This window comes from Lissotriton helveticus, chromosome 2_1, assembly GCF_964261635.1.
Source record: "Lissotriton helveticus chromosome 2_1, aLisHel1.1, whole genome shotgun sequence".
Classification (NCBI taxonomy): Eukaryota; Metazoa; Chordata; class Amphibia; order Caudata; family Salamandridae; genus Lissotriton; species Lissotriton helveticus.
Window position 1 is genome coordinate 971,958,384 of NC_136059.1, and position 26,101 is coordinate 971,984,484.

A 26,101-nucleotide genomic window follows, 5' to 3' on the forward strand; every position below is an offset into this window, starting at 1 on the left:
ACAGCGCTAGATCCGCTGTGAGAGAGTTCAGAGGGCACGTCCAGAAAGTGCCAGGAAAGCAAAGTGAGTGCGTTTTTTAAAATAACACAAGTTATAGGTGACACACAAGTTTAAAATACAGCTAGTCTCGCTCCCGGCTTTTCGCCTCAGGAGGGTGAGTAAATCTGTATGCAGCGTTCGCAGTCAGCGCTTATATACAGGTAGGGCGGGGGGCGTGGCCTCGGAGTGGGCGTGGCCTCGCAGCACGCCGTCAATGGCGGCAGGGATTGTTGGTGTTTGCCGCTTCTCTTAACAGCGCTAGATCCGCTGTGAGAGAGTTCAGAGGGCACGTCCAGAAAGTGCCAGGAAAGCGAAGTGAGTGCGTTTTTTAAAATAACACAAGTTATAGGTGACACACAAGTTTAAAATACAGCTAGTCTCGCTCCCGGCTTTTCGCCTCAGGAGGGTGAGTGAATCTGTATGCAGCGTTCGCAGTCAGCGCTTATATACAGGTAGGGCGGGGGGCGTGGCCTCGCAGCACGCCGTCAATGGCGGCAGGGATTGTTGGTGTTTGTCGCTTCTCTTAACAGCGCTAGATCCGCTGTGAGAGAGTTCAGAGGGCACGTCCAGAAAGTGCCAGGAAAGCGAAGTGAGTGCGTTTTTTAAAATAACACAAGTTATAGGTGACACACAAGTTTAAAATACAGCTAGTCTCGCTCCCGGCTTTTCGCCTCAGGAGGGTGAGTGAATCTGTATGCAGCGTTCGCAGTCAGCGCTTATATACAGGTAGGGCGGGGGCATGGCCTCGGATTGGGCGTGGCCTCGCAGCACGCCGTCAATGGCGGCAGGGATTGTTGGTGTTTGTCGCTTCTCTTAACAGCGCTAGATCCGCTGTGAGAGAGTTCAGAGGGCACGTCCAGAAAGTGCCAGGAAAGCGAAGTGAACCACTGCCCATCCTGGAGATCCTCATACCAGTTTTCCTCCGAGTACAGTTGGCAAACCCATCTCCAGCATAATTTCCGAAATTTTTTAAGTCCATGCTGAAAAGGTCATGAAGAACCTGAGCCCTACCGCGAGGTAGAGACATTGTGCCAGTGTACGAAGGGTGGTTAAAGGGTTGTGACTCAGACAGAGGAGCGCGCAGCCTCGATGAAGGTCAGAGCAGCGCCGTTTCGGGGTCAGACAGCACCATGGGGTGGCCGTCTTTGTCCAGAGTCAGCAGCACCGGAGGATTTTGTTCTGGGGTGATGCAGGTAAGGGAATCTGTACTGAACCTCAACTTGAACTCTGCACGGATCCTGAAGAACCCAAATGGTGCCGACAGCAAACCTGCTGGCAAAAGCCCAGAAGGGAGTCCTCTCAGCTGCTTGGGGACCAAAGGTCGCCAGAGAGAGCAGGTAATGTAACAAAAAGGCACAGCATAGCATTGACGTATTCCTAGATTCTCTGATGTGTCACTGATGGGTCAGGAAATTCTGGGTGCCTCAGCACAGGGATCGGAAAGGCCTCTGAAGAAGAACGAGGATGATCTCACACCTTCTCGGTGGACCAAGAGTGGCAGAGTCCCACTTGGATAATTTGCACTGCACTTTTGGATTCTCCTGAGAACTTCGAGCGCGAAGACGACCAGTTGCAGACACAACCTCGAGAGCAGGATCCGGAATCCAAGCACAGGGTCTTGTGGCACTTCACCACGAAGAGCTTAGCTTTGGGAATGGCCTTGGGGGTGAATCAAGGTGCAATGACTGCAGGCCTTAGAGTTGTAATACAACCCTAGGGAAGGCAAACCACATGTAAAAAGTTATGACGCAGAGTCACCGTGTTCCTGCAAAATATTTTACAGATCCAGTCTGACGCCTGGGGAAGTTTTCACAAGGTGAGGAATCTGCAGTTAGAAGTATCTACTAGAAAGGCGGTAATGGAAGCACCTGGGCCACAACTGTTTCATCTATCCTGTCAGACTAGCATAGATGCACAAGTTACTTACCTTCGGTAACGATATATCTGTAAGAAACAATAGATAGTATTAGATTCCTTACCGTAGAATATCCCCAGGTGTCAGACTGGATCAGAAAACTTTTGCGTAGCAGTACCCCTGCGCGTCGGTAGGCGTCGTCTGCGGCTCCGCGTCCGTCGTCGGCGCCGGGATGGCGTAGTTAGGGTACTTAGACGCCGCCATCGCACTCTGACGTCAGTTCTTATACACAGCTTTTCCGCGCCAAGATAGAAACCAACACTGGTTCCATAAAAACTAGGGCCCTGAAAGGGGATGACCTTAACCCTAGATATTGGTTCGCAGAACGGGGAGGATGGTAAGTAACTTGTGCATCTGAAAGAAACAGGTTAGTATTAGATTCCTTACCTTAGAATAGATACCGCAGCAATACCAACCCCGGTGGTGGGTCTGCGAACCAATGATCACACCAGAAAGTATTGGAGTACGAAACGGCCGAAAAAGCCATCTCTCTGGACTTGGCTGTCCAGGCAGTAGTGTCTTGCGAACGTGTGCAGCGAGGCCCACATAGCTGGCTGACAGATGTCTTGCAAGGGGACTCCCCGACCCAGGCCAGTAGTAGCCGCCGTGGCCCGAGTGGAATGGGCACGTAGCCCCACAGGAGGCTCCTTTTTAGCCAGAGAGTAACAAGCCTTGATGCACAAGACGACCCATCGAGAAATGGTCCATTTGTGCACCGCCAGTCCCTTCTTAGCGCCCACGTAACCAACAAAGAGTTTGTCATCCACCCGGAACTGGCGTGCAATCCAGATAATATGAGAGCGCACGTTTTGGGTCCAGACGGTGGAGCCTCTCTTCCTTTTTCGAGGCATGCGGAAAGAAGGTGGGCAAGGTGATGGACTGCACGATGTGGAAGGCTGTGACTACCTTGGGCAGGAAAGAGGGTCGCGTCCGCAGCACAACTTTGTCAGGATGGACAGAAAGGAAGGGAGGTTGAGAAGAAAGAGCCTGGAGCTCACTCACTCTCCTGGCAGAGGTGATGGCAACCAGGAATGCAGTCTTAAGAGTAAGGAGACGAAGAGGACAGTTATGAAGTGGCTCAAAGGGAGCGCACATCAGATAAGTCAGAACAAGGTTCAAGTCCCATTGAGGCATCACGAAAGGAACAGGAGGAAACATATGAGTGATGCCCTTCAAAAACCTATTCACAACCGGGGACATGAACAGAGAGGGCTGATCAGGGAACCTTAAGAAGGCGGAAATGAGGAGGAGCCTAGCTCGCGGCCGTAATGGTCGCCCTTTAGCTCGGCTCCCGCAGCCCTCCATCCTGACTGCCTATCCTGTCTTTTATCCTGTCCCGGGACGGCACATTTTTGGGGAATTGGAAACATAACGGCTTGTTTGTACTTACCATCTGACCCCGGGGTCTCGGCGTGCAGTGGCTCCGGAGTTGTGGCCTCCGAGAGATCGGGGCCTCTGCGAGACTTGGACCGGGACCTGGCCGGTGGGATCCGACGGCTCTCGGCCCCGGCCGAGAGCGAGAGCCTGTGTTGGGAGCCGATGTGCGAAGATCCCGGCGATCCTGACCCGGGCCTGCCCTGGTGGCCGCGTGGCCGACGTGGGTGAGAGGCCCCGGGACCTGATTCTGAGAGGGGGTCTCCCCCCGCCGCTGCTTTGTCCGGCGGCCCTGGTCCTCGGGGCCCGGACTCCGCTTGTTTGGGGCACCGGTGCTGGTGCTGGCGGAGACCCATTTTGGGCGGACATCCTTTTGGCATCGAAGCCGCCCTTGCTGGGACCCCCGGCGCTTGTAAAGTCCTACATTTGAGAACTGTTATTTCCGGGAGTCCTCGTGGGCGGCGATTGGGCTGATTCATGAAATGGCGGCCGGCCCTCTGGAACGAGAGTCACCCTGTGGCGGCGGGCCCGAGTTGCCTGATTGTGTGGGGATCGGATCTGGTGGGCGTGAGCCGACAGTCAGAGATATCCTGGAAGCCCTGAGATCCCTGCACGCTTCCCTGGCCCTGGGCGTCTCGGTGGGTCCGCCACGATCCGCCGCCATTTTGGGCGGCCGTTTCTTCTTGTCGCCCTCTTGTTTCGATGACTTCATTGCCTCACCCCCCTCGATTGACCTGAGTGTCTCCACCACTGATCGAGGATCGTGTAGTGTGCTGGTGACTTTGGGGCGCTCTGCTTTTCAAGGTTCGGACCCCGGGGACTCGGATGCTGTACTGCGACCCTGTTCGACATTGTTGCCTGAAACTATGGGTGGACTTCCTCCTGTGCCCGCTTCGATGACTTTGCCTGTGTCTATAATTGGGACCACCTCGCCCGCTCCAGTGGCGCGTCTGAACTCCTGTTTTTCATGGCTCGTGCTTCGATTGTTGATGCATCGATACTTTCAGTTTGGACTACTGTTCACTTGTGGATTTATCTACACCCCACGTAGCTATGCTAGTCACCATTCCACTCGATTATATGCTGATTTCGTATCTAGTATGTGGTTGTACATTGCCATGTGGTGGGTGGGGTTTGTCGCTCGGAAGGGTTGGGGGTGAAATGTACGACTTCTGCTTGATTCCCGGTATGCGATTTCGTTGCACAATTGTTTCTGATCGTAGGAGGGTGGGAGGTCCCCTTCTCCTAATATTTTGTGGCGCGTGATGGGGTGTCGTCCTGGTCTGTTTTTGATTGTACTTGTCGGGTTGGGCGGAGGGCTGCGGCCTACCGTTTGTATTATAGTTATTCTGCTCCTCCCTCCTGTTTTCTTTTCTCCGCTTTTGTGGCCTTTTTGTCTCATCTTTCTTTCTTTCTTCTCGCTATATTTCGGGTTCTGGTTTAGGGCGACAGGCACGCTGTTTGAAGGGTAGGCCGTAGCCTTCTACAGGGGTGCAGGGTGGGACGGGTGGGTTGGGTTCTATTTTTGTTTGTCTTCTGGTTCTATGGCCCTTTTGTATCTCTTTTTCGTGAGGCCGCGTCTGTCCCGACCTCCTATGGTGTGTTTCGGGTGGGGGTATGGCATCGTTACTTCTCCTGCTATATTTCGGCTGTCTTTCTTTCCGATCGCCATGCCCCACTTGGGCCGCTAATCCTTTTGTCTCCTGTCCTCCCGCCACGGGGGGCCGTGTCGGCGTGTCTTTTACCTTTCTTTTTTCATATTTCCTTATTCCCTTTTTATTGTTTTGTTTTTCTTCCCTCCATTTTCCTTTCCCTTCCTTTTCCCCCCTCCCTACCTAGTCCCCCCCCCCTTTTTCCTTCCTGCGTCCCAGAGGGTACTATGACGAGCGGGTTTTGATGCATTGTCTTCCGATCCCTCTGTTCTGGCTTGGTAGTGTCTCGGGTGGCAGGCGTGCTACGAGGATAATGCTCAGGGGCTGACTGTATCTCGCATATCCTGATTTCTTGACTGCATTGTGTTGTCCCCCTGATATTTTGCCCCATGCCCCCTTCTTAATGTTGAGGTTGGTTACGGGATGTCGGATGCCTCCGTATTGCAAGTGTGCCTGTCATACGTCCTCTCCCCTTATTGTAAAATTAAGCCTTATTTACTCCTGTGTTTTCGCCCTTTAGTTTTTGTATCTCTTCTCCCCTATTGCGATTGTACGGCCTCTGCTTTGTATTGATTGATTATGTAATATTTGCCTGGTGACTCCTGACTGTTTTGTACACTGCGGCCGGCCGGCTTGGTTGTGGGCCTCGATTTGTCTTCTTTTGATGTCAATAAAGGTTTTAAAAAAAAAAAAAAAAAAAAAAAAAAAAAAGAAGGCGGAAATGGCAGAGAGGTAGCCCTTTAGAGTGCCCAGAGCAGAGCCCTGCTGGGCAAGAGAAAGAAGAAAGAGGAGAACCTCTGCCGTACAGTGGTCCTTCTTCCATCTCTGAGTAGATTTATGATGTAGGAGGCAAAGAGGTAATTAGATACTGAATTATTAGAATATGTGAACATTCGTAGCTTAATTAGACACTGCTTGTGATTCGAAATAGTACTTTTATTATATAAAATTGTTATTTTCCTTAAAAATTGATAATTGATCTAAAGTTCGAAAACGTAGATAAAATTTCTCAGTGATTAAAATTGACTACATGATTAATAGATACTAGGGATCGCGCTATACCGGCGTCCTTAAATATTTTCCCTTATATACGGTATTGAAGAAATATCAGTAAGGTGGGTCAGTCTTCTATTTCCGATTACAAGTCCCAATCTAAGATGGCGCAGATGCTAGACGCCACTATAAGCATGTGCTGGATGAAAGAACTCTGACTCATGTTGCCGGTAGGTTTATAGGATATGATACTCGGACTGGATAGCAAGGACAACAATCGAGCCGCAAATAGAACTGCTTATCCCTTCAAGTAAACGTGATACGACTCCTCTTAAAATTGAGGTATATTCGGATAGGACTTACTTATTTACAGTTTTGTAGGATATAAATAGGATGCGATTTAACTCTTGTGACTATGTTCATGTTTGCTTTTCAGAATTGAACACATTATACTGGTCGGAAACCTTTACAGCTAGCAATTAAAATATGAGAGAAACAAACTATTAATTGTTTCTCATCAGGTATTTGATTTCCGTTTTGATTGTCAACTTCCGGTTAGATTAAGATTATGAGATATGTCGCGGAAAGATTCGCTATAGATTCGCTGGAGACGATATAATATGAGATATGGCATTATTCGAATAGCGGTTCCTTTTTATTACTGTAGGCTAGTATTTGATTACTTGTCATAACTTCAATAGAATTATGATATGTACAGCCTTTTAGGATATAGTATGCAAACTTTGCCCCTACTTTATATACATAAGACTTTGATTATAATTTCAGATTTTTTAGTTAGTTTTTTTTAATTTATGGCATACCAGCTATAGATTAAATCTAGGTGTAGCCTTTTAATCACTCTTTGATGAATACATGATAATCATCATGACCAGTGCTATAGCTGATTAATTTAATTCTTTTGTTGGAATCTTACATATGATTGGCCATTTGATGTTTGAATTTTACTTCAACTTGATATTATTCCTGAAATTTAGTCAACTTGGTAAGCTGAACCTAATGCACAAGTTACTACTTGTGTAACGATATATCTGTAAGAGACATTAGTTAGTGATAGATTCCTTACCTTAGAATATCCCCAGGCGTCAGACTGGATCCGGAAATTTTTGCGTAGCAGTACCCTTGCGCGTCGGTAGGCGTCGTCTGCGGCTCCCTGTCCGTCCTCAGCGTCGTGGGCGCCGTGATGACGTCTTTGGAGTACTTAGACGCCGCCTCCGCGTGCTGACGTCAGTTCTTAGACACAGCTTTTCCGCACAGAAGCGCAGAGCCATGTTAAAAACCAACACTGGTGCCATTGAAACTAGGGCCCTGAAAGGGGATGACCTTAACCCTAGGAATCTATCACTAACTAATGTCTCTTACAGATATATCGTTACACAAGTAGTAACTTGTGCATCTGAAAGAGACACGTTAGTGATGAATTCCTTACCTTAGAATAGATACCCCAGCAATACCAACACCGGTGGTGGGTCTGCGAACCAATAATCACACCAGAAAGTCCTGGAGGACGGAACGGCCAAAGAAGCCATCCCTCCGGACTGGACTGTCCATGCAGTAGTGTCTTGCAAACGTGTGCAGCGAGGCCCACGTAGCTGCCTGGCAAATGTCCTGCAAGGGCACTCCCCGGCCCAGGGCAGTTGTAGTCGCCGTGGCCCGGGTGGAATGAGCCCGCAATCCAACAGGGGGCTCCTTTTTAGCCAAGGAGTAACATGCCTGGATACACAAGATGATCCACCGAGAGATGGTCCGCTTGTGCACCGCTTTTCCCTTCTTAGCGCCCACGTAACCAACAAAGAGTTGGTCATCCACCCGGAACTGGCGTGTGCGATCCAAGTAGAATGAAAGCGCACGTTTTGGGTCCAGAAGGGGGAGCCGCTCTTCCTCTTTAGAGGGATGCGGTGGCGGAAAGAAGGTGGGCAAGGTTATAGACTGCCCGATACGGAAGGCCGTGACAACCTTGGGCAGGAAAGAAGGCTTAGTACGCAACACAACCTTGTCCGGATGGACAGAAAAGAAATGGGGTGTACATGAAAGAGCCTGGAGCTCATCACTCTCCTGGCAGAGGTGATGGCAACCAGGAAAACAGTCTTCAAAGTAAGAAAATGGAGAGGACAGTTGTGAAGTGGCTCAAAGGGAGCGCACATCAGAAACGTAAGAACAAGGTTCAAGTCCCACTGAGGCATCACAAACGGAACAGAAGGGAACATGTGTGTGATGCCCTTCAGAAAACGAGTTACAATAGGGGACTTGAACAAAGAAGGTTGATCAGGCAGCCTTAGGAAGGCTGAAATGGCAGAAAGGTAGCCCTTGATAGTGCCCAGAGCAGAGCCCTGCTAGGCAAGAGAAAGAAGGAAGAGAAGAACCTCAGAAAGAGGGGCAGAAAGAGGATCCACAGCCTTTGCTGTGCACCATGCAACAAATCTGTTCCACCTGCAGGCGTATACCGACTTTGTGGAGGGACGCCAGGCTGCCAGAATGACATTACAGACTTCAGGAGCCAAGTCAAATGGCCTCAACTGTCGCCGCTCAATCTCCAAGCATGGAGGTGGAGACTGGACAGGTTCGGGTGGAGGACCGTCCCCTGCTGCTGCGACAGAAGGTCCTCCTGAAGAGGCAGACGAACCGGGGGATCGACTGACATACTGAGTAGCTCTGGATACCAGTACCTTCGTGCCCAGTCCGGAGCCACAAGGATGAAAGGCGTACAATAGACCGCAACTCCACTCGCGACGAAAAGCGTCTCAGAGCGAGTGCCGCCTTGGAAATTCCAACGAGCAGAACTGATGACATTGCGCGTTCTCTTCTGTGGCGAATAGATCTAACCAAGGCTCTCCCCACTGCTGAAAGAGGCCTTGCACCACGTCAGAGTTCAGACGCCATTCGTGATCCATCATGCACCGACGGCTGAGTTCGTCCGCCCTGGCGTTCAGAGAACCTGCCAGGTGTTGAACCACCAAGGTCACGCCCTGATGTTCCAGCCACTGCCAGAGGCGCAGAGCCTCCTGGCAAAGGGTCCACGACCCCACCCCGCCCTGTTTGTTGCAGTACCACATGGCGGTGGTGTTGTCCGTGAACACATGCACTACACTCCCCCGAACAGATGGGAGGAATGCCTTCAGTGCTAGACGAATCGCCCACAGCTCCAAAAGGTTGATATGGAGCCGGGACTCCGCCGGAGACCAGAGGCCTCTGATCTCCGCCTCTCCCATGTGGCCTCCCCAGCCCTGGAGGGACGCGTCAGTCACAACTACGTCCTCCGGTTGGGGAAGGGAGAGGGATCTGCCGCTGACCCAATCGCGGTCCGTGAGCCACCACTGCAGCTGTCTCGCAGTGCCCTCCGAGATCAGGACATGGTCGGATAGGTTGCCCTGATGCTGGGCCCACTGAAACTTCAGGTCCCACTGCAGAGCCCGCATCCGCCACCGGGTGTGATGCACCAGAAGGATGCAGGAGGCCATCAGCCCCAGAAGCCGCAGCGTCAACCTGACCGAGACCCGGGACAAAGGCTGAAAGAGTGGCATCAGAGCCTGAATGTCCCGAACGCGCTGTTCGGGAGGATAAACCCGAAACTGCGCCGAGTCTAGAACCGCTCCGATGAAGAGGAGCTTCTGAGAGGGACACAGGTGCGACTTCGGCACATTGATGGAGAACCCCAGCAGGTGCAGGAGGTCGGCCGTAGTCTGGAGGTGGCTGACGACTGTCTGGGGCGAGCCCGCTTTCAACAACCAGTCGTCGAGGTAGGGGAAGACTGAAACCCTTAACCTGCGCAGATGAGCTGCGACCACCGCCATCACATTCGTGAACACGCGTGGGGAGCTGGTAAGGCCTAAGGGGAGTACGGCAAACTGAAAGTGCTCGTGGCCTACCGTGAACCTCAGGTAACGCCGGTGGGCCGGCAGGACGGGGATGTGGAAATAGGCGTCCGGCAAGTCTAACGCTACCATCCAGTCTCCTGGGTCTAGGGCAGCTAAGACTTGAGCCAGAGTCAGCATCTTAAACTTCTCCTTCCAGAGGAAGCCGTTGATGTTCCGGAGGGCCAAGATAGGGCGTAGGCCCCCTTTGCCCTTCTTGGGCACCAGAAAGTAGTGGGAGTAACAAACCACACCCTACTTCTGACCCAGTAACGTGCTCGATGGCCCCCTTGGCCAAGAGGGCCGTAACTTCCTCTTGCAGAAGTTGCAAGTGATCCCCCGACACGCGGTGGTACTGCGGTGGCATGGCTGGAGGGGTCGCCTCGACGGGGAGGGAGTAGCCCCTTCGGACGATTTGCAGCACCCACCTGTCCGATGTGATGGAGCTCCAGTGGAGGAGGTGACGGCGAATCCTGCCCCCCACTGGCGTCAAATGGGCCTGAAAGCTCCGACTAGGAAGGCTTTGAGGCGGATGCTGCGGGGGTGGATGTGGACTGGCCGCGCCGTTGTCCCCTGTTACCGCCCCGCCGGTAACCACGTCCGCCACCACGTTGAATGTTAGTTTGCGGCCCGTGGCTGGCAGGACATGTGGGAGCACCCCTTCCGTGGCCACGAAAGGAGCGCTGGGCAGAAGATTGCTGTACAAAACGGGGTGGTAATGGACGGAGCATCTGAACCAATCAAACACTCACACCCAGTCAAAAGATCTGGGTTTAATCCATCACCGTTCTTTAGCCCACTCTGCCACCCCAGTTCAGACATGGCTATATGCAAATTAGTCTGACCCTGTGCCTCATGCGAACAGTCCAACCTGAACTGCCAAGCCATGCCTTCCCTGGACCGGAAACAAGCTTCGGAGGAACGGTTTCTGGCATTACAGCCGTCCTCAGCCCGTCTTGCTTGAATCCAGTGGCAAAGTGAGCAAGGGACTCACGTCTGAGCATACCCTGCCACACTTATGGCAGCCAAAAGCGGTACAAAAGGGGGTGGTAATGGACGGAGCATCTGAACCAATCAAACACTCACACCCAGTCAAAAGATCTGGGTTTAATCCATCACCGTTCTTTAGCCCACTCTGCCACCCGAGTTCAGACATGGCTATATGCAAATCAGTCTGACCCTGTACCTCATGGGAACAGTCCAGCCCGAACTGCCAAGACATGCCTTCCCTGGACCGGAAACAAGCTTCCGAGGACCGGTTTCTGGCATTACAGCCGTCCTCAGCCCGGCTTGCTTGAATCCAGTGGCAAAGTGAGCAAGGGACTCACGTCTGAGCATACCCTGCCACACGTATGGCGGCCAAAGACACGGCGCCGACAGGCCCAAGGACTTGCCCGTAGCCCTGGAGTCCTTAAAGTGTTCCAGAGCATGATCTGCCTTGCCACTGAAGAGGTGGCTGCCATCGAACGGCATGTCCACAAGGGTGTTTTGGACATCGGCCGAAAAGTTGGTGGACCTCAGCCAGTGTGGCGGTGAGCCGCCACAGACGTGGTAATCGCTCTTCCTAGCGAGCCCGTGGTATCCAGTCCACATCTGATAGAGTACCGCGCTGCGTCCCTTCCCTCCGCAAGGGCTTGAGCGAGTTTCGCCCGGGCTCCCTCCGGGCACTCAGGCAGCACGGCCGCAACCGTATCCCACAGAGAGTGGGTGTAATGGCCCAAGAGGCACGCGGTGTTGACTGACCGCAACCCCAAACTAAGGGAGGAGAACATCTTCTTTCCGAACTGTTCATACCTTTTGGATTCCCGATCTGGTGGTGCCGTCGGGAATGCGGATGGGAAGTAGAGGCCTGGATAACCAGACTCTCGGGTTACGTGGGTGGACAAGAAACTAGGGTCACCTGGAGCTGGGCGGATGCGCCTAGCGACGTTCCTATCTACAGGAGGGCCTGTAGTGGGCCTGGACCAAGTGCCCAACAGGACATCTGTGAGAGCCTCATTAAACGGCAGTAGAGGCTCTGGGGAGCTTACCCGCGGTTTAAGGACCTCTGTGAGGATATTGGACCTCACTGTTGCAACGGGGAGCTCAAGAGCCAAGGTCTTGGCTGCCCTTATCAGCACCACACTATAAGCTGCCCCCGTCCTCCGTAGCCACGGTAGGAAGGGAGACAAAACCAGTGTCTGGGGAGGTATCCAGGCCACTGGCATCCCCTAGTTCCTGTGTCCAGTCCTCATATGACTGGCACTCCCTTGCCAGGGGGTCCTCAGACCCCCCCAGTCTCCCTCGTCGTCCATGTCCTGAAATTCAGGGATAAAGGATGGACCCAGATCCTCGAAGAATTGCTCTTCGGCCGGCGCCGAATGCGGCGTCGAGCGACTCCGCTCCGACGCCGGATCCGGACGGAGGGTTGGACCAGGGACGTGGTCGTCCGAGGACGGCGCCGGGGGTGACACCCTAGGGGTCGACCCCGGTGGGGTCGTAAGGTCGACAAGCGGCGACCCAGATCCGGAACCGGATCCAGTGGGGCCTTGCGGCGTCGGGACCGAAGTCGCCGACGGCGCCGGGGCCGAAGCACCCAAGGGCGCCGGAGCAGAAGCACCCGGCCCGCTTGGGCTCCCAGTCTGGTCCGCTGGGCCCGAAGGCGCCGCGGACCCCGACGGAGAAGAGAGCGACCTTATGGCCATGAGGAAGGCATCGATCTCCTCCGGCGTCGCGTTCTGCCCAGGGACCGGCAGGTATGGAGCAGGCAGCGACGCCTGCGGCTCCGGCGGAGCCGCGTGAGCGGTGTCACCCGAACCCCCGTCCGCATCGAGGGGAGTCAGAAGAGCAATGTCGCCTCTTACCTGAGGACTTGGAGCCCAACGATTGGTGTCAACTCGCCGAGATGTGATGACTCCGGCCCGGGACCGGTCCCTCGACCTCCTTCCGGACCGGGACCTCGAGCGGCGCGGGGCCGACTGCCAGAGCTCGAGGCGCTTGGGGGACCACTCCCGCCTAGCCTTCGACGTCAAGGCCCGGCAGTCGGGTCAAGACTTGTCATCGTGGTCGGGCCCCAGGCAATGTAGGCACCGGCGGTGGGGGTCGGTAACCGACATCAGTCGGTTGCAGTCGGCACAGGGTTTGAACCCGGGCATTCCTACCGGGAGCGATGGAGTCGTAGATTCGAAACGGATCCAAAAAGGATCAAAAAAGCTTAGTCAAAAAGTGACTAAAGGGTACCACTTTCTCCGGACCTGCGCTTGCTGGCGTGGAAAAAAGAAGAACTGACGTCAGCGTGCGAGGGTGGCGTCTAAGTACTCCGACGACGCCATCCCGGCGCCAACGACGGACGCGGAGCCGCAGAAGACGCCTACTGATGCGCTGGGGTACTGCTACGCAAAATTTTCCAGATCCAGTCTGACGCCTGGGGATATTCTAAGGTAAGGAATCTAATACTAACCTGTTTCTTTCAGATGGCTACTATCTGAGTCTGCATATCTTCTCACAGTCGGACAGCCTGGGACTTTATTGTAGATCCTATAAAAACTGGATCCAGTTGCGAGGACACTAACACGTCAAACCAATAAACAGTTTAGGAATAACAGTCAGTATATGAAGAAAAGAAGAGGAGGAATGCGCACAGCCAAGTTATGAAGATTCAACGAAGGCTAGCCAAATCTGATCTTTTGCTTAGTATGCCAAAAATACAAGTTTGGCCTGGATTCAAGAGAGGCAGGGATAACAAGCAAGCACAGCTAACAAGGAAAGGTAATAGGCAGCAAATAATCCAAGGTATAGATTAAATACAAATGGAAAAGTAACTCTCAGTAGCAAATACCAGCAGCAACCAAAACCCAAACTTAAGAGACCGCACTCCCTCATTACCCTAATCAAACCAGAGGGACTTCAAACCCTGACTCCCAAAAGTCTTGCAATCCCTGATCACCACAGAATCAAATCAATATATTGCTTCCAAGGCTAAACTAAGTCTCACAAGTAGCAATTGCAAAAAGTCCTTAACCTTAACCCAAATCAAAGAAAAAACTTAACAGCAAAGTTTATACCAATAACCACAATGTAAAAAAATAAGCGCCAACTCACTGGTAAAAGCACGATTCAGGAGCGTTGAGATGCCTGACCAACAACCTTTAATTCACATAAGCCTCTGAAATAGGCCAAATGGAATTGTTTCACACTTTTAATAAGAGAATAATAAGATAAGAGAGGGTTTATCAGTCCCTGGGGAGTATTCAGTAAGAGCATGATTACTTGTGCCATGCCAGTGAATGCGCTCCACTTCTGCTGTACTAAGCAGGCCACGTGGAACAAAACAGACACCCTCACTGATGCGCTTAGCCTGGCAGCTGAATGACTGTCAGTGCAAGGACACCAGTGTGTTTGAATTAGAGGAAAGTTGGGAAATAACCTCCCATGGCCTCCCGAGTAATTCACCTGAATGACAGAAGCAGTGTAACCCATGCCATTGTGTACAAGTTCTGTGACAGGTCGCCATTAGGAGAGTGGGGATATGACATATCTTAGGAGGTTCATTATGCTTATTTAAAAATTCTGCCACTTCTATATTGCAAATAAAGCAAACTCCTGCTAATATAGGACCAACAATAAAACGTTTCTATTACTTTCTGCTTTAAACCATAGCTGTATCACATTAGGCTTTATTAAAATATGTAGTACCAGCAAATAAATCTGGTTTCAGTGTATCTAGTGAACAAGTTTAACAAAGAAATAACATGTAAGAAGTATTGTATGACAATGTCCCACTTGGAGTTAAATTAGTAAGTGTCATAAAAGCATTAACATTTTTTATCATTTGTGCAGCTTCGGGTATTCTGTAGCCTCTTCTCGAACCCCTGTATGATTATTTTCTACCAGGTCAACAAAAGTGAAAAAAATAAGCTAAATAATAATATAATATACTTACCCGTAGCCACTGCTTCTCTGTCATTGAATCACTGTAGTCCACATCCCTGCGTTGGCGAGACCCTCTTCCAAATATTTTTTCTTCTTCTTCCTCACAGGTAAGTCTTTCAACTTCAGCATCATCTTTAATGATCCAAGATGGTAGATCATCCTCTTCCAACAAACGGGGCTTCCGTTTTGGGTTGCGAGCATCTTCCCTTCGGCGGTCAAGATCCATGCGCTAGGGTGGTAAAAAACAAAAAAAAAAAAGAAACTTCACCTTATTTAGATTACATTCTGGGTACCAAGAGTCATTCCTTGGTATTTTATTAATGGCTACTGTGTTTTGTCATGCAATTCACACCAATGGCTTGTGTTGCATGCACACTTTTATGGAGTACCCCTCATTAGATTTAACTAACCCTTGGAATTACAGATATAATTATACCTCATTTTGTAAACTGCAGTTCGGAGGACAATAAACCTGCCAGATGGAACAGAGGAAGCATGGAAAGCATACCCAGTTCCATACCTTAGACCTTCAGAATACTGCACATTAAGTAGAAAAAATATAAAACAACAAACATTGTTTTTTCATTTGAATCTTACCCTACATTTGTTTTCTGATCTAACGAGCTATGTCAACATTTTCACGCATACCTTGATGCATTTATGTGACAAGGCTCTAAAGGCATATAGATGGTCGCCTTGTGGGAGAGATAATGTTATATAATGATGTGCCAGGATATGGTGGTTGCCTGGTGGGTGTGACATGACGGGGCACTGTACTCCTCTTTTCAGTGAGAGCACTTGATAACCAGCCACTGGACTAAATTGATTTGTGCCCTATTGCTAAGCAAGGGGACATGGCAACCATTCATCCTTTAGAGTTCATGCAAGATCGTAGTGCAGAAGTCATTAGTGAACTGCATATCAGTAATGATAATTTGTAAGGTTATATGCAATTTGCGTAGGCGCTTCTCTGTAAAAAAAGCATTTTATTAGTCACATCATATTGCAATGACAATATGTGCACAACGAACATTGTTAGGACCTGTAGGCGTATAACTAAAAGCTAATTAGTAAGTATAGTTAGTGAGACACTATACTCTATATTAGAGGTTGTCAAGTGGATCGGCATGTCAAGAACAACCATCTGTCATGGGGGTGGGGTGTTAAAAGCACTGCAGTTACTCCTTAGGAGGTACAAATCAATGCAAAGAGCGGCGGGGAGAGAAAAAGGGTATGGGGTGGGTAGGGGGAGATTGGTAGGTGGGTCACTCCCAAACAAAAAATAAGCGCAGAGAAAAAACAGAAGGTGGGCAGCAGCAAGTAGGTTGGCGTCAGAAACCATAACCAACTTTACAGCTAGTTGGAGGGTGTCTCCATGACAACAAAACCTGCCCCAGCAGCTATGCCAATTCTTATATCACTACCACTCTTTTCCAAAGCAAAGAAAGAGTTCAAGTGAAAGGGGAAACAGCCAAGAAGAGGGGAAAAAGATATGAGTGGTGATCAGATAAAAAAAAATAAAAAAAATTTGAGAACACTGGGAAAGCTTAGTGTCAAAGATAGCACTACTGCAAACCTCTACAGACTTTATAGTTTAGTATCCTTCTGTATTTTATTTTTGCGACTCCTCCATACGTGGTCCAAATACATACATTCAGTAGAACAGAATATTTTAAATGTTGGGTCTATACAGCTAATCTAAACCCAGACATCCATTAGAAAATGAGTCAAAGCAACAACAGAAATGAGACCACTTATCTACTTGAGGTCTCTACTGCACCTAGCGCCACCCTGACAGATGCATTTGTGATAGTTTATCTCTTGACAAGGTTTTACTACAGGGAACTCACCAAGGTAATATGTGTGCTAGTGGGGATCCTGTGTTGAAAAGCCCTAGAACTGCAAAATAATCTATGGCAGCCATACACATTTTGGGCAATGGAATAATCTCTAGAATGGTGAATGTGGTGCCATTCTTGTGAACAGGAAGTGTCTTTGAACTACTGGTGAACCATATATCGGTGTATTGGTAATATAGCCATATACAAGTGAATACAAGGGTGCAAATCCTGATTTTGTTATAGAAATTCCATTGTGTGGAAATGCACAAACCAAACGTGTTTTGATATCTTATTAAAGAAATACCTCTAGTCTATCTCAACAGCGCAATATAGGACTCTGCACACCCATCTAGCATCTGTATGGAACGCTATAAGCTTCTTTTCGAGTGCCGACCGAGAATTTGGACACTTACAATCTGGTTAGTTCAACATGTAACACAAACTTTGGTACAGTGTTTGCGGTGTCTCTCTCCTCTTAAGCCTTGCGTATATGTAAGAAAGTTTCCTCCGTGAAGAGTGCCTGGAACTCACTAACTCACTTTAGTGAAAGAATACCCCTCGATTATCAAGTGAGCATCATTGTGATTGTGTTCTTTTTAAAATTATAAAAAAAGCTACCTTAGCCATAAGCGCCCTCTGAACCTTGTGGTGGAGCCCACTAGTGTCAGAAGCTCTGGCATGAGAGGAGTGGCACCTACGATGCAGCATGCCACCACTGGGTGAGTAAGGGCTCAGCATCCTAGAAACAGAGACATCAACACCATACTCTGACCCTGACTAATAGAAGGAGGCACATTACTTATTTTTTAGGATTATCTCCGAATGTATTTTACCCTGGAGTTATCATTGTGTATAGATGGTCCTATGAAGGAGTACGTGTTATGGATTGGGGATCACCCCTCTCCTTATAAGTTTTATTTTATGCCTTTAAACAAAGCCTTAAAAAGTGGATTTATCAGTTTGTGGAAAAGTAAATTTTGCCATGTTATATGTGCCTACGTGTTCCCCATGTTACGTTATATGTGCATGATCGATATGCATGTATTCCCCTATGATCGATTAAAGACGCAATTACAGTTGTGTCCATCTCTAGTATGCCAGTTTCCAGTTTTCGTGAATATAACGAATATCAGGCCTATGCAAACCTACGTTGCCACATTTTACAGTGTGCACGTTAATTCATTGAATTATCCCCGTTTCTAGGCCTCAAAAGGGCCCGGACTCAGATTCAGCTCCTGTCTCCTGAACCCTCTCCGAGGAGCGATACAGCCCCCACCTGCATCCCTGACCCTTAGCTTACTTCTTGCCACGCAGTGCCCGGCTCGGCCTGGCTCTGCCTCCCAGTCTGCCAAGAGTATGTTATGATTCTAGTTATCAGTCCAGCCCTCCTTCTCTGCATTCCTAAGCTACTGAATCGCATCAATAGTTTCCGTCATGGTCTAGCCTTTATGTCTCCATGTAAGAGAAATACTGTATTCATATTCATAGAATATTCCTTGCACCCGCAATACATGTAGAATAATGCATGCACCAGCCTTAGTGTCTGTTAGCCTTTGCCCTGATAACTTTTGGATTCTATCAACATGTACTCTAAACACTAGATACCAGATATGCCTGGGTACATGTCGCTCTGACCCTCCAGACTTTCGTCTCCTCTTCTAGTGCAGAAGTCATAGCCCCAGTTTTCCCTGGTAACACGTCATTGCCAGTTTGCGCGCACCACTAGGTTAAAGGTCCCAGCTGCTCAGGTAGCCCCCTCCATGTTTCCGCCCCGTTTATGACATATTCTGTTACGTTTGCATCACATGTCTATGTATACGCCCTGTACACACCTCTTGTTACACCCACCTTATGCCTTATCTTTCGCGACTGCTACGAAACCACGCCTACTGCTACGCCTACTGTACTGAATACAATGTATTTTGTTTAACTATAAATATTGTGCACTGTTATTAAAGTTTGCTAGCCATTCCCAGATCCTGCCCCGGCAGCTGTCGGGCCCTGCCATCCTATTCCCGTACAGGCTGTCCTGTTCCTGTCCTTTTATGCTTAATTAAAGCCTGTATACTCCAGCTACCTCGTATCTTGACTCTTATTTATTGAGCTATCTGTTTATATTGTATCCAGTCAAAAATAGAACCGGTAATTAATTATTTATTTACCACATAATGGCGCCCGAATAGGGACTTGCCCTTTCCCCACGCGCCGGAGAAGCCACGCAGGCCCCCTGATCCTCTGCAGCCGTGACGGAACCATACCGTGCACGTGCAGATATTTCTGCTTCAAGTATCCCTCAGGCCCACGGAGGAGACGGAGGTTGCGGTCCAGCGTCCAGACGAGGCGGTGGAGGAACGCGGCGAGTCCCGACCAGAGCCCAAGCCGAGAGTCCAAGGTCCGAGGTATCCGGAGGCCCACCTGTAACTGAAGTCCGAAGTTCGTCCGTCCGTCGTCGTAGCAGTCCAGTCCAGTCCGAGGCCTTCCGTTCTTGCTGGCCGGTGAGTACCGTTGCTGGGGTAGTATCTAGACAGGGTCAATTAATTTGTCTCTGGTCCGTGGGTTTGGGTACACAGATCCAACACGAAGTGTCCACCTAGGTGGATGCGGGTCCTGACGTGTCTCATTATGGGACCGGTAAGTTTCGTACTGTTTTAGCAGTGCATCTAGTCATTCCAGTAAGATCTGTTCTGTTCTCGAGAAATTCATGTGTTTCTGTTCTCAGTATTCCAGGTAGTATTTTGTCCGAACCGTTATTTTTAAATGTTATTTCATGTGTTTTCAATGTCGTGGTATGAGTGATTTGTTTTCTTAAAGTTATTATTGTGTTTATTGTGTATTGTATTGTTTCTAGACTCCAGTCTAGTCATGCCTCTGTTCTCTAAGTTACGTCAGTTAAAAACTAGAAAAGGTCTGCTCGAGGAAGCAGTTCCTGTCCCGCCTAGGGACAGTCCAGGTCATTTTATGTATCATAAGCATGGCATAAGTGCCATATTATATCTAGACTTATGGGTCGAGTATACTAAAGATCTAGAAGAGAAATATAGATGGCCTGTATCAGGTACATGGGATGCCGAGTGCATCATGCGAGTAGAAGAAGTATTATGGAAAAAGAAATCCAGACAGTCCCAGAAAGATGCCATCGAGTTATGGCGCAAAGAATCTCATAAAAGAACCGAAAAAGAAATGAGAAAGTCAGAATTAAATAGAGAATCCTCAGAAAGAGCCCAAGAAAGGGAATTAATCGAAATAGGTGAACGAGTTAAAGCCGAACAGTCAGACAGACAGAGAAATGCCCTCATTAAGGGTATGTATCCTCTTCTTGCCGAGGGCTTGCCGAAAGCAACCCCGGAAGCACCATGTAATTTTCCGCCGACATTGGTTCCGATTAAGCTACGTCACAAACCGACCGCAGCTGATATTTTTCTCTCGTCCTATTTGGACGACACAGTCCCAGAATATGCGAATCCTGCTCCGCCAGCTCCAGTAAATAATGTAATTCCTGTTCCTCCAGCCACCGGGGCACCTGTTACAGCACCTGTTACGGTACCCCCGGTCCAGCCCATAGTACAAGTTCCCGCTACATCGGTCACTCTGCCAGCACGAAGAGTATCAGTCGACGATTCCAGTTTAGGGGCCGCGGGGGGAGGTCCTCCTGGTACCCCGCCGCCACACAAACGTGTAACGTTAGTCGAGTTACATGAACGTGCGTTACAGCGTACGCCCAAATATCAGTCCGTTGCAGATATCAGACGAGCTCTTACCGAATGCCGTTATGATCCAGTCCCAGGCGATGATAATATGGTTATATATTCCTTGCGCGTAAGACGGGTGACCGAGTATTTGGACACCCTACCGAATATGAAAGAAGATCTAGACAGAATATATCGTTTCATCCGTACAGGAGACGATCCAGAAAGTATTGGCGAAATCATGTCTCTAAGGAAAGCTGAGACCCAGCTCATGCTATTAAAGTTTCTAATCAATTGTTTAATAAGGGAACAAGATTGTCCGACTAAAAATCCGACCGAAATGAAAGTTCTGACAAGGTGGAGTGATAATATAGCCGAGGGTAGACACAAGACACTCAGTAGTATAGAAAGTATGTACAAGAAAATTCGTAAGGAAATAATAAGGTTACACGACAATCGTAAAGCAGCACAAGTAAGCGAGAAAGAAGACAACACTGATACTGAAGAAGTAGAAGACGAGAATACCGCCAGAATAGCGTATGTAGGTAGATCTAGACTTCCAGACCGACATTTACGCCTAGAACACAAGAATGTCTTCAACCTTCCAGCACTAGAACAAGAGAATCTTGAACAAGTATTTCAAGCTACCGATCACATTCTGAAATCACGTATCGGTTATAGTGAACTTAGTACCATGCATGAACAAGAACTAGCCCGATCAGCAGTCCGATGGGTTACTGATTCTACCACTTTTCCAGATGAAATAGTGGCACAAATGTTTCTAAAACTGCCCCCAGCCGAGCAGCGACTGGTGGGTATGTATATGATCCAGCACCTCATTACACTGTATGAGGGCCAGCATTCTGATCCAGGTCCGTTACATGATGTTCTGAACGAGTTACTCCAGTATAGATGGAGAGGTTTAGGTACCGATTTAATTAGTACCATTCTAGAACAGCGCCACAAATATAGAACGTTTCTGAATCCGCATTTTGTTCATGTCTCACCTCCAGAAAGTAAACCATTCTACATAGATAGACAGCATCCGTTACGAGAAGTACACCCAGTTAGAGGAACGGGTGGCGATCTAGAACGAGTATTTGTTTACACCCCGATTACCAAGATGGAACTCTTAGAGATGAAGAAGTTAATTCCCTGTCATGACAAGGATCCAGCAGGGTTCCATCGAGAATTAAAAGACATGCTCCGTATGGGAGAATACACTTATCCAGATATCATTAAAATGTTAAAGGTCCTGTTGCCCGCAGGGGTATATGAAAAACTCAAGGAAAAAGAATGGGAGGTGGGAGAGAAAAAGATCGATTGGGCAGTTCTAGAAGCTGAAGATAATGCACGAGTACCAGGTACCGGTCTTGGAGAGAAATGTAAAGAATTACCAGAGTTATTGATTCAGGTTTTGCCAAGATTATTAGCCACGAAAAAGGAAGATTGGGATGCAATCTCAGCATGCAAACAGAAACAGGATGAAGATACTAGTGATTTTTATTCTAGATTCGAAAAATGTTTTATCATAAACAGTGGTTTGAAGACAGGTAGCGAGTCATACCCTCATCTTTTTGTTACTAAACTAGTCGAGAATTCAAGTCCACAAGTTAAAAATCGAGTTTTGAAAGTCGAAAGTACTTGGCAAGCTAATACCCCGTCACAAATGCTTCAGATGCTCCAGTATCACCAGAATAGAATCAGGGAAGAGCAAGATCACGAAAAGAGACGTATGAAAGATACGAAAATGAAAGTATTAGTTGCACAATCTGTTCCACAAGACAGTCAGAGGGGTCCGAATCAAGCCAGTCATCCTGCAGCTCCCGTTAAAGGGACATGCAATTATTGTAAACAGCCAGGTCATTTTATAAACGAGTGTGCAGTTCTGAAACACAACATAGCCACTGGTAAGACTAAAGAAAGACCACGTCCGCCTAGACAAGAACAAGTCTCACAGACTTCTCAGTCACCGCAGAATGCACAACAGACAGTTCCAGCATCGCAGCCTATCGCTGCAACACAGCATGTTACACAACAGATGTACCAGTATGCCCAGACAGAGTATCCAGAGTATCAACAGTATTCATGAAACAGCCTAGAGAGGGAGGTAGGCTTGCCTCTCATCGAGATACCTGTAGATCAAGAGGGTCCCTATGTACACAGTCAAGTATTAGGGAAAGACAGAAAGTTTTTGATTGATACAGTGGCAAGTAGGACTACTATCAGTCATGACGAGGTTCCAGGGCTCCGCTCTCAGGCTCTAGAAATGTTTCCCTTGAATTTTCAGGAAAGCCTATTGTGAACGAGATTTCAAAACCAGTTACTCTAGAAGTTGGTCCATTGTCCCGAACTACTGATTTGTTACTTACGAAATCATGTCCAGAAAATTTGTTAGGTATTAAAACATTGAAAGAATTAGGTGCAGTAATTTGCTGTTCCCCAGAAGGAGTCCGATTGTTTTTAAGGGATTTTAAAGGTCACTATGTATTACGCGATTTTGATCCAAGATTACTGAACGTCCCCCAGCATCTATGGGCGCAAGGTCCAACTGATGTAGGTTTTATGCACATCACACCCCATCGTGTGACTCTCAAGCAAGGTATAGTCTTGCCACGAATCAGACAATATAGATTGCCACCTGAGGCTGTAGCAGCCTTATCCAAAATTATTGATGAGCTCATTGCTCAAGGAGTGGTCGTAGAAACTGACTCCAATGTATGTAATTCTCCTATCATTCCAGTCATGAAACGTACTGATCCAAATGCACCTCCAGTATATCGATTAGTGATTGACCTTCGAGAACTTAATAAATGTATCATACCCCAGTATCCAGTAGTCCCAGATATTTCTTCCTTATTGACAGCTATTGATTCTGAAGCCATATTTTTTACGGTAATAGACCTCAAGAATGCATTTTTCAGTGTTCCGATTCATCTAGATAGCCAGTACCTTTTCGGTTTTTGTTTAAATGGAAGGAGCTATAAATTCACACGAGCTCCTCAAGGTTTCACAGAAAGTCCTAGTATTTACAGTCAAGCACTTAAACGACAACTAGACAATATTCACATGCCAGCTGACACTGCCCTGCTCCAGTATGTCGATGATCTACTGATCACAGCCCGTTCTGAGCGTGCTTGCGAGCGAGCGTCACTTACGGTTCTGTATTTCCTGGCTGAGCAGGGGCACAAGGTGTCCCCTTCAAAGCTCCAGTTCTGTGTCCAGCAAGTGATCTACTTAGGCCACTTACTGTCCAAGTGGGGTAGGCAGTTGACACCAGACCGTATCCAGTTGATAGCGAGTCTTCCACAGCCCAAGACACAGAAGGAGGTACATGCTTTTATCGGCCTTACTTCTTACTGCAGACAATGGATTCCTCAGTATGCATTTCTAGCAAAGCCACTGATACAGTTAACGACACAGGAGGCAGCCGTATCGACTGTCCTCCCTTGGACATCTGAACATACACTTGTTTTTAATGAGTTAAAGAAAGCTTTATGCCAAGCACCTGTTCTAGCTACACCGAACTACAGTAAGCCTTTTACACTTTTTGTCACAGAACGTGAAGGTACAGCATTATCTGTTCTCACACAAGATCAAGCAGGACAGTACAAGCCTTGTGCTTATTTTTCGAGCACATTAGATCCAGTAGCCCAGGCTTTGCCTGCATGCCTCAAGTCAGTTGCAGCCACAGCTCTAGCAATCAGACAAAGTGATTCCATAGTGTTAGGACATTCCCTGACAGTACAAGTTCCACACTCCGTGGAAGTTCTTTTAAACAGAACCCAGACTCAGCACTTGACCATTGCACGTTTAACAGGTTATGAACTGACACTGTTCCAGCCACACATAGAAATCAGACGCTGCAACATTCTAAATCCTGCTACACTGTTACCGTCAGTTACTTCAAATCCTGCCACACATGACTGTGTGGAAGTTGTTAACACTATGACAAAACCAAGACAAGACCTGACAGACATTGCATTACCTAATCCCGACCTGACACTTTATGTGGATGGTTCATGTATGAGAACTAGTACAGGAGAACTAGCAGCCGCGTATGCAGTGACTACTGAAACAGAAGTTATTGAAACACACCGTATTGACATCCTGTCTGCTCAAGCAGCAGAGCTAGTTGCTCTGACCCAAGCCTGCATACGTGCCAAGAACCTAAAAGTAAACATATATACAGATTCACGTTACGCATTCGGAGTTGTACACGACTTCGGAGTGCTCTGGCAGGAGAGAGGTTTCATGACTTCTCATGGAACCAAGATTCAGCATGGTCTCCTCATTCAAGCTCTGTTAGATGCAATACATTTACCAACATCTATCGCTATCATGAAGTGCAAGGCACACACGAAAGTTACTGATATTATTTCCCAAGGTAATGATCTAGCAGATCGAACAGCCAAGCTTACAGCTCAGACACCAGACATTCCAGTTAACAAGACACCAACATTCATTCCAGAACAGACTACATGTATGACAGTTAAGGACCCTACACAAGATGTCATAGACATACAGTTACATGCTACTCCTGAAGAAATCAAGAAATGGTCCGAACAAGGAGGGGTCCAGACAGATCAGGGATGGGTGACGAAGGGAAAAGCCACATGGTTTCTCCCCGACTCTATGGTTCAAGTCATTATCAATACCGCACATAGTCCAGCACATCTAGGAGAAAAAGCCATGTTAGATAGTATTCAGAACCTTTGGTTCAACAAGCACTTACGAGCTGCAGCCAAGCAGAAAGTCCGTACCTGTATGATATGTTGTCAGTTCAATCCAGGTAAAAGTGTCCCGGTGGAACAAGGTGGATTCCAACCTCCTGACCACCCTTTTGAAGTCCTCCAGATGGATTATATTCAGATGGAGCGATGTCGAGGTTTCAAGTATGTTCTTGTAGTGGTATGCGCTTTGTCCAGGTGGACAGAAGCATATCCAGTTCCAGATTACACAGCAGCGACCACTGCCAAGCAGTTGGTTCGTGAATTTTTCCCCCGTTATGGACTCCCTAGGGTCGTGTATTCTGATAACGGCCAGCCATTCTCATCTGAGTTGATGAAACATGTTTCCCTTTTGTTAGGGTACCAGTGGAAGTTCCATTGTGTGCGCCATCCTGAAGCAGCCGGTCTCGTAGAGAGACATAATCAAACCCTGAAAATCCGTATTGCTAAGACATGTAAAGAGAAAGGTGTAGACTGGTTAGTTGCCCTGCCAGTTGCTCTATTCTTCATGCGAATGGTTGCACATTCCAGATCAGGTCTGTCCCCTTATGAGGTCGTATTCGGCCGCCCCCCAAATATGTGGGGTACACCTAGACCCCGCAGTATTACAGATGTTTCCAGTAATATGCTGACAGATTACCTAGCTTCCTTGATGTCTGCCCTACACTCTTGTCGTTCACAGGTTGCCGCCGCATTTCCAGACAACACCGAGGTGAAACCGCATGAAGTCATTCCAGGCGACCTCGTGTTGGTCCGGAATTTTGATCGTTCAAGTCCGCTGGAGCCCCGCTGGAAGGAGCCGAAACTAGTCCTTCTGACCACCCGCACGGCCGTGAAGTTGGAAGGCCGTAAGGGGTGGGTCCACCTGTCCCACATCAAGAAATTTCATGGACTCCGAAACAAGACTTTTAATGACATTTCTACAGACATTTCCATTTCCAGAGACTGCCTGAAACCAGACTCTAATCCTGACATTAAGTCAAATCCAGAACTGAATGTTCCTCTGTTAGAGAAAACTCCGCAGCAGGAGTATAAATTAAAACTCCGGTCTAGTAAAATAAGTCAGCCAGTTTAATTGTCTAAGTCCCTCT

The 26,101-nt window shown here is 48.4% G+C and overlaps 1 protein-coding gene across 3 annotated transcripts in view; it reads right to left on the reverse strand.

Annotated features, from left to right (window-relative positions):
• SMARCA2 (SWI/SNF related BAF chromatin remodeling complex subunit ATPase 2) overlaps positions 1-26,101 on the reverse strand; it is a 1,851,064-nt gene that overhangs the window by 506,576 nt on the left and 1,318,387 nt on the right. For all 3 annotated transcript variants that reach the window (XM_078675722.1, XM_078675721.1, XM_078675720.1), the window contains one exon: positions 14,764-14,982. In XM_078675722.1, the coding sequence (XP_078531848.1) occupies positions 14,764-14,982 (219 nt within the window). The remainder of the gene's footprint in view (positions 1-14,763; positions 14,983-26,101) is intronic.